A 9,293-nucleotide genomic window follows, 5' to 3' on the forward strand; every position below is an offset into this window, starting at 1 on the left:
GCCTGTAGTCCCAGCTACTTGGGAGGCTGAGGCAGGAGACTCGCTTGAGCCCAGGAGTTGGAGGTTGCTGTGAGCTGTGATGTCATGGCACTCTACTCAGGGGTATAGCTTGAGGCTCCATCTCAAAAAAAAAAAAAGAATATAATTAACTTAAACTGTCATCTTACCCTGATAATTTATGTGCTTTTATAAATGCACAGTTCTTATTATTTGCATAAAGGCAATAGAAAATTGTTAATAATATTAACTTTTCTTCTGTTATTTTCAGGGCTCTGGAAACACAAGGATGAATGGAGGGTGGTGCTCAACTGAATCAAGAAGGCGCTCTTGCTATTTAAGAGATATTGGGACTTCTTCTTCCTATTTGGGACCTTTCTTTGATTTTCCTTCCATATTTATTACTGTTTAGGTTGAACTTTAGCTAAACTTTTGACTTTCATGTAAAGATATTATTTATAGAATATCAGAAGACCCATCTTTTTGATGCCAAAGTGAAAAAGTTGATGAAGGCAGTCTTATTGTATATATGTTAATATTAAAGTGATTGTAGATTTGCAAGTCTACTGCATATTTTACGTTTTATGATGAAAGGATTTCATCCTTTCTAGAGTTAAATAAGAGTTTTATAGTTCTTTGTAACTATTTAAAGGAAATTGCTACTCCTTTTAAAAAATAATTGGAATGAAAGTATGATTTGTTGGTGCATAAATGTAGTAGAAAATTTTATATGGAGATATCTTAGTCCTTAAAGTATGAAGCTTAATGAAAATGTGTAAAAATCTTTATTTTTCATTTTGTTTCAAATTTTCAATAAATGAACTAAAGAGTAAATTTTTTTCCTTTTGAAAAAAAAGATTAAGTTTTAATTTTAGAGAAGGTTTCCAATGTCATTCTGTGACATATCAAAGTAAAGCTTACCTTTGATTGAGAAAGCTGTGTTCTTGAACATAAAGGAAAGCATTTATCAAATTAGTGAAATGAATCAGATCACTAATAAACATTGTTTCATATACTCACTGGCCATTTAATTAGTAATTATATCAAAAAAGGCTTGCTCTCATATTTCTAAGTAAAAATTACTTCTCAGAATGTTTGTTAATTCTAATTGAAGTTTTCATGGCTTTTCTTTTAAGATGAAATTCAAATAAGCAGAGTATTGCCAAATAAATGCTAGAGTTACAGAAGTATATTCTGGAAATTACTATTTAATAATGAAATGAATGGTATTAAACAAATACTTTCTTTAAATTTTATAAAATTTAGATAACTAAGTATATAGTTTAATACTGTTTCCTCAACAATCTCCTTATCAAAGCACATTCATGATTTTCTGAATTGACCATAATAAATCTTGGAGGTATCCAATTTATAAAAATAGTTGCTGAAGAGCTTTGTTCATAGAAAGATTAGGAAATGGGACTTTTGAGAAGAATATAGTTGACTAAGAAATTAAAACAGAGAAGAGTTGATTCGTTGTTTCTTTGAGTTTATATAAGATATAATCTCTTTCCTAAAGTCAGAGGTGTATTAATAACCAAACAATATTCTCTGAACATGTCCCAATATGATATCATGGTGGAGAAAGACCGCCTAGTGGGTGGCAAGCTGGACTTAGTGAAACCTTTGCAAATTCAAGAGTCCCACAGTAATTTTATGTCTTTCTACATACTATGACATCCTTCTTGTGATTAGAAAGCTTTCTTTATAAATTTGTATTTTGAAAGAATTTCAAACTTAAAGAACCATTACCAGAGTAGGTCAGTGAACTCACATACTTGTGAACATGTTGCTACATTGACTTAACCACTCTCTCTATATAACAGTGTTACTTTTTGTTCAACAGTGTAAGTGCAGGTTGCAGACATCTTGGACTTTCATTTCTAAATATGTTGACATGCATCTCCTCAAAACAAAGACATAGGGTACAATCAAAGTCAAGAAACTAAAAAACAGTATTCTCTAACATACGGTACACATTAATTTTTTTCTAATTATCCCAACAATGTCCTCTGTAGTGACTTCCTACACCATACCCCCAGGCACAAGATCATGCATTGCCTTTAATTGTCATGTAAGGTTTTTTTGCCTTTGAAACATGTCAGTTCTGTTCAGAAATAGAGTGGTCTTTTGACTCTTATTTCCTTAAGCTTTGTTCAAAGAAAAAGACATTAGAAATTTCAAAGAGGCTGTGTGCTTAAAAAAAAAAAAAAAGAAAGAAAAGAAAAAGAAAAAAAAATTGACCAGGGAAGAAGAACTTTTTGTTTTTAATTTTTAAAACTTTGGGTGGGTTTTGGTGTCTTGACTCAGCAAAGTCTATAATGCAGCAGGGCTTGGTAAGCATTAAAGGGGGTACTGAAGCTTTCTTTTATTTCATAATCCCAATTGGTTTTTTCTAGAAACCATCAATAGCCTCTAAATGACTGACTCAATTTTTGGATCCTATTCTCATGACTAAGCAACTGTTTGATTTGAAACCAGCGCAGTATAAATGTCACTGTGCCTCTAACTCCCTGTAGCTATTCCTGAATTTCTTTCAGCACTGGGGAAACCAACCTATGCACCAAAAATGTCTAAAACTGGAACCAAGGTAAGTAAATAGTCATACTGATTTTTAGCCTACCCACTTTTCACTTAATGATAGATCGAAAGGAACACAGAGAAAAGTTTTGCCTTCTTTGCCTGAAGGTGAGTATCGTAGTGGTTAGATCTGGGATTTAGTGAGAAGATTCAGAAATGTTTGTTAATATTTTCCAAACACTTCATTAAGGATTTATCTTTCTGCCATCTAGCAACTAATATTCTATGAATCTCCACAGGCATAAGACATGCTGATGAAGATTATATGGAATAGAAAAATTATGGTAGTCAACTAAAAATTTGTTCTGTGAAATTTAGCCCCAACCATTAATATTCTAACTAGCCAAGGTAGATGAGCCAATCATGTGACAAAATCCTAAATATCTCCTTCATTCAAGCAGTTATTCTTACTCTTTCTCTAAATAAAAGGCTCCCTCACATTAGGAAATTTAGCTGTAAAATATTTGACTCATAATTGCTGGGTTGGAAATAGATCTCCCAGGCAGGGCGTTGGGAATGAGGGAATTATATCTTCATTTTCTTTTTAGCTCTTCCACTGACCAGTGGGCATAAGGCACACCTGGTCCCTAGCTTTTCCTCCAGTTTTTTGCTCTGAAAAATTTAAAACCCATGGAATCCTGAAAGAATAAGAAAAGAACATTGAATGAATACTTGTATATCCTTCACTCCAATTGTTAACATTTTGCCATATTTGGTCTCTCTCTCTCTTTTTTTACTAAATCATTGACGATAAGTAGCAGACTTTTCCTATACCTTTGCCTTAAATATTTAGGCATGTATTTCTTAAAAAACAAGGATAATCCCCAGGAGAAACATTGTTATCATTATCATGTCACCCAAATTTATCATAATATGTAATACTGAAACCATATTTAAATCTCCAATTGTCCACAGAAATGTGCTTCATGGCTGGTTTTTCTCCTAATGTAGGATCCAGTCAAAGATCACGTGTTACATTTGGTTGTCATGTCTCTAGCCTCTTTTAATTTTTTTAACATCTTTAATCAAGAACAGTCCCCCTACCTTTTCTTTTGTTGTTGTTTTTTGAGATACGGACATTTTTAAAAATCGAGGCCAGGTATCTTTTAGAATGTCCTGCAGTCTAGATTTCTCTGATTATTTCCTCATGTTTGGATTCAGACTAAACATCTCTGGCAAGAAAGCTGCATAGACGATGTGTGTGCTTCCCCTTGTGTCATGTCAGAAGATACCTTGAACTTGTTCCATACTTGATTAGTACCTGATTTCCTTTTCCATTGAAGTACAACTAATAATCATATTTGTCATGCAGAAGGTTTGGGGAGACAAATAAACGTCTGGGATTCTTGAAAATATGCCATGCAAATCTCACTAAAAAAGAATTTGAAGTCCTTAGAGTGATGCCTTGAGGGAAGGCTGTTACATAACCGACTCAGGCGAATGAAAACATCTCTTGCTTTTAAAGATTTTCAGAGCAGTAATAGTGAGTCTGTCATTTATAGCAGAGTGGCTTATTTAGTTAAGTAACTTTTGCTTGCTAGGCCAAAGGAGACAGTTAATTCTCACTGTCACTCCTTGTCCCTTTCCCACCATCATGCTAGCATTGTAATCGGAGGAGATACGGGCTTGGTGGAAGGAATGGATTTTTACTAAGTATGTTTTTGTTACCTCTGGGATACTGAGGACATTTCTCTTTCTGCTGCATTGGATTAGTAGGCTATTTTTTTTCAAAACTATAAACTGCAAAATGATGGAAACTTTGTAATCATTTCTAGGAAAACCTGTACATGTCTTAGTCTTCTCTACAACTTTTTTTTCCCCAAGAGTTAAAACCTGTTAGCCGACAATAGAGTGGATTTGATGGTTCTTCTATGTATAGAAATTGATTATAGCTAGGTGCAACATTCTCTGCGTCTGAGATTTGGAAAGAGCTGAAAGGAGAGCTGGGTCTTGGAGCTCAGTAATGATTCCATGGCAACAGAACAAGTGCTTTCTTTCAACCTTGAGATAGTTGACTGGTCTATTGGGAGGGCAAACAGCCGGTGAGCTTACCGAACACGGTGTGTATTTCCACTTCTCAGACATTGATATCAGTCGAGCAAAGGTACAGGGGACATTAAGTGCGAGAAACCACAAAGTAAAATAGTGATAGTAACCTCATTTCCCGTAGCCTATCTACGAGCGTAAATGTGGTCATGTTAAACAGAGCCAGCTTTGCAGGTAGACAGGAAAAGAAAAGAAAGTGAACCACGAAGTACTAACCAGGAAACTGGGAGTTTTGCTCTGCAGTCACTGGCCTGCCTGCAACCCATTTATAACTAGCTAGTGACCTTAGGTTCTGGAAAATATGACCTTAGGCAAGTCACTTCTTTATCTGTAACAACTGTAGCAAAAGCTAATTGACAGTTAGGAAGTCAGGTATTAAACTACGTTCTTTATCAATACTATGTGGTTGGACTCTCAGAACTTCTCTCAGCTGTAGATACTGTTAACCCATTTTGCAAATGAGCTTTATAGAAAGTTTCAATCCCCTGCCCCAGGTCACACATCAAGTAAGCAGTAGTGCTGGGATTCCCACCCCCACCTTTGTTTGTGAACTGACGTGCCATGTATCTACATTTGCTATGTCCTTTCTTCATTCCCTACATCTAATTTGTCACCAAATTCTAAATGCATGTTGTAAGTGGCTTTTCGGTTGGCCCTCATCATCTCGCACTGGGCCCATGGCAGCCCTCTGTTTTCCAGGCATAGGACATTATGTACACAAATAATAATCACCGAAGCGATCTTAGCTTGGTCCCTGTGTCACTTCTACTGGCTTTATTCTAACATTTCACATATTCAGTATGTACTAGCCTTAATGAACTACCTATAACAGGCCATGTTCTTTCACTTCTTTAATCTTTTAAACAGGCTTTTCTTTGCCCCTGGAACAAACCTACACAAAGATCCTCAAGATTCTACCCCACTAGGCTCCTTTTCATCTCATGGTTTTCTACTTTTAAAATTCAAAAAGCAAATCAGCCACAAGGTGGCAGCATAATGCTAGAGAATTAACTACTCAACCCACCGCAGTGGTTGTTTTAAATTATAACTTAGCATTCATCTTACATTGTGGAATTACTGAGCAGCAAGGAGTAAACTTTGTAGTCCATTTGTAGTTTTTGTAGTGGTTTTCAGAAACAGCTTCTTGAGTCCTTAGGTGTTCCCAGGAACTCTATCCCCTATTTCAACCAGAAAAGCTCTTGAATTTTGTTTTATAGCCGGGGTTCCAATCTAGTCCTTGCATTTGACAAAATGAGAAGCTGAAGCCCAGAGAGGCAACTTGACCAAGGTTGTAAGACTAACTGTGGAGCCCAGCCTTATTTTTGGTTTCCCAGGGCTTCCATCAGAGACTCCAGGCATTGTGGTAGAAAGTCCGTAAGAGTTTGAAGTAAAGAGCATTCCTGGCCAGGTACCTTGGCTCATGCCTGAGGTCCCAGCGCTTGGGGAGACTGAGGTAGAAGAGCTCTTATAGCCCAGGAGTCTGAGGTTGCAGTGAGCTATGATGACACCACTACACTCCCACTTGGGTGACCCTGTCTGAAAAAACCGCCAAAAACCCAAAAAGCACATTCTTGCTTTTGTTTCTTTACAACCACTCTGTTGGTAATAAACTAATAATACAGAATATAATGTGTACATTTTATTATATACATTTTTCTGTATTATTATACAATATTTTACTGTGTGTATGCTTTAAATCCATCTAAAGTAATCTCTCTAAAGCTAAGGCTTACGTTTTATTTTTCATTATGTATCACCTAGCAGGAATTTCTGCATTTGGAACTCATCTTCATCAAACCCTGGGGGCTTGTCAAGTGCTGGGCACAGAGGCCCCTTAGCTTACATAAGGCTTTGTCCTTGCCCCTGGGAGAAGTCTAGCAGGAGTCTGGTAGGAGGGATAGCCATAGAACTGGATCATTTCTACTATCCTGTGGTCAGTAGAGAGAGCTGTGGGGCATAAAGGAAGACTGGAGTCTGAAACTGCCGGCTGATCCGCGGTATTAGAGCACTCTTCCGTCCTTCTTCATGTTAACAGAAAGTTCTCATTCCTATACTTGACAACACAAGTTGTCTGCTGGAAGCATATTTTGTGAGGTGAGGTAAAATGCTAACGTATTTTCTCCTTAAAATTGAAGAGAAAGGAAATTTCTAAAGGAAGCAATATGTGATATATTTTTCTTTTATTTGGGAATAAAGCTGCATTCAGTCACAAACTCCTCAATTTTCTTTGTTTGCCTGTGCTTCAGATTACTTTCTATGAAGACAAAAATTTTCAAGGCCGCCGCTATGACTGTGATTGCGACTGTGCAGACTTCCACACGTACCTAAGTCGCTGCAACTCCATCCGAGTGGAAGGGGGCACCTGGGCTGTGTACGAAAGGCCCAACTTTGCTGGGTACGTGTACATCTTACCTCAGGGCGAGTACCCTGAGTACCAGCGTTGGATGGGCCTCAATGACCGCCTCAGCTCCTGCAGAGCTGTTCATCTGGTAAGTCTGGGCCTTGCTCACATCCTTGCCCTTCTTCCCTTCCTCCCATTCCCTTTCCCTTTCTCACTTTCATGGGAAAGTTTTCTTGAAGTTTTCCTGCCCCTTATTGGCTGCCTGTGTTTTATTGGCTGGTGAGGCTTAAATAACATCTTAGATCAGGTCACAGGACTGAATACATTAATTATTTCTATGGTGCTGTCTCTGCCTCTTGAGTATTTCAAGGAGATAATTTTTTATCTCCTTGAAAAAAGGAAATAAAAGGCGCCTGTGGCTCAAAGGAGTAGGGCGCCGGCCCCATAGGCTGGAGGTGGCTGGTTCAAACCCAGCCCCAGCCAAAAACTGCCAAAAAAAAAAAAAAAATCAGTTGTTCAGGACTATTCACATGAGCCAGGATGAGAATCAACCTAAGTGTCCACCAGTAGATGAGTAAATAAAAACATATGGCATATATGCACAATAAATATATTTATTTATATAAATAAATTTTATATTTATAATCTAAAAATAATATAGCCATAAAAAAGAATGAAATCTGCATGGATGGAATCAGAGAACATCATATTAAATAAAATAAGCTAAGCATAGATAGACAAAGCTTGCATGTTCTCACTTGTATGTGAGAGCTGAATATTAAAACAATTGATCTTACGGAAACAGAGTAGAATGATGGTTACCAGAGGCTGGGAAAGGTAGTGGGGAGGAGGGATAAAGTGGAAATGATTAATGAGTGCCAAAATATAGTGTTAATTAGATAGAATGAACAAATATTTGATAGCACAATAGGGCTATAAACAACAGTAAGTTAAAGTATATTTTAAATAACTAAAAGAGGGGAATTTGAATGTTCTTAACGAAGAAATGATAAATGCTTGAGTTGATGGATAGATACCCCAATTACCCTGACTGAATGCACATTGTATGTGTATATCAAAACATCACATGAACCCTATAAACATATGTAATTATTATGTACTCATAATAATTAAAAATAAAAAGCTATTTCAGTCAATACACAGTAGAAATAGGAGTTTAGATCATCTAGCTTTCAAGGTAGTAAATTCAGAACCACATTGTTCTCTAAGTTCGTAACCTGCTGGTGATTTCCATAATGGTTGCTGTTCATTTCCTCCTGTGTTTTTCCAGCCTAGTGGAGGCCAGTATAAGATTCAGATCTTTGAGAAAGGGGATTTTAATGGTCAGATGTATGAAACCACTGAAGATTGCCCTTCCATCATGGAGCAGTTTCACATGCGAGAGGTCCACTCCTGTAAGGTGCTGGAGGGTGTCTGGATTTTCTACGAGCTACCCAACTTCCGCGGCAGGCAGTACCTCCTGGAGAAGAAGGAGTTTCGGAAGCCGGTCGATTGGGGTGCGGCTTCCCCAGCTGTCCAGTCTTTCCGCCGCCTTGTGGAGTAATGGTGTGAATGGGGCCGTTGGCGTCTTCTGGGGCCCAAATGCTGGCTGGCCTTTTGGTCCAAATAGGCATCATAAATAAAACAGTTGGCATGCATCCCACTGCTGACTACAACGCCTCTCCTTAAATGCTTTTAGGGACCAGCAAAGTAGCATCCGCCACAGTGGGCAGTTACACAGAGCAACCTATCCATCAGATTACCAGGTAGATCTTTGTGCCAAACAAAGCAAGATCGCATTAAAAGGTTAGAAAATCATACTGCCATGTGGTGGTCCTTTTTGCTTATGTTTTACATTATTAATTCAACAGGCACAGTAATAATTGCTGTCATTTAATGAGTGCCTACATTACTTTCTCTTAAACTGAGACATTGAAATTAAAAAATAACTTATCCAAATTTACCAGCTGGTGGATGGAGGAGGCAGGATTTGGTCCAGGATATTTCTGCTCCCGAAGCCATTGTTCTTGTCTCCTTATTTCCAGCCTAGTCATTCAACATGCATTGGCTGGAGTTCTGTGCATATAGTGTTATGTACAAGACCTTAAAGAATGTGTAAGGTGAAAAGGGCAAGGTCATTCTGAAGGTCTGATTGAGGAGAAAGAATACCTGTCAAGAATGATAGGTAAAACAGGTTATTATTTGAAAACAGTGGAGCCACAAGTCACCTGAAGTCCCTTGTTTAAGATCCGGAGGCTCCTGACACAGGAGTCTCTGGACAGAAGCAATGGAAAGATATAATGAGATGCAGAGAGCTCTGGACCTTGTC

At 37.7% G+C, this 9,293-nt stretch overlaps 2 protein-coding genes across 2 annotated transcripts in view; both read left to right on the forward strand.

The window, feature by feature from the left end:
• TBCCD1 (TBCC domain containing 1) overlaps positions 1-504 on the forward strand; it is a 20,464-nt gene extending 19,960 nt beyond the window's left edge. The window contains exon 6 of the mRNA XM_012806936.2: positions 269-504. The gene's annotated coding sequence lies outside the window, so the exon portion shown is untranslated. The remainder of the gene's footprint in view (positions 1-268) is intronic.
• A 1,819-nt stretch (positions 505-2,323) lies between these two features.
• Positions 2,324-8,627, forward strand: CRYGS (crystallin gamma S). The gene is made up of 3 exons (XM_003792721.3): positions 2,324-2,587; positions 6,870-7,112; positions 8,256-8,627. Exons 1-3 carry the CDS (start codon positions 2,567-2,569, stop codon positions 8,526-8,528), a joined length of 537 nt encoding a protein of 178 aa, XP_003792769.1. The 5' UTR covers positions 2,324-2,566; the 3' UTR covers positions 8,529-8,627.
• Positions 8,628-9,293: the final 666 nt, after the last annotated feature.

The sequence above is a fragment of the Otolemur garnettii genome, unplaced genomic scaffold (genome assembly GCF_000181295.1).
Source record: "Otolemur garnettii isolate 467f Iridium unplaced genomic scaffold, OtoGar3 scaffold00060, whole genome shotgun sequence".
NCBI classification, from domain to species: domain Eukaryota; kingdom Metazoa; phylum Chordata; class Mammalia; order Primates; family Galagidae; genus Otolemur; species Otolemur garnettii.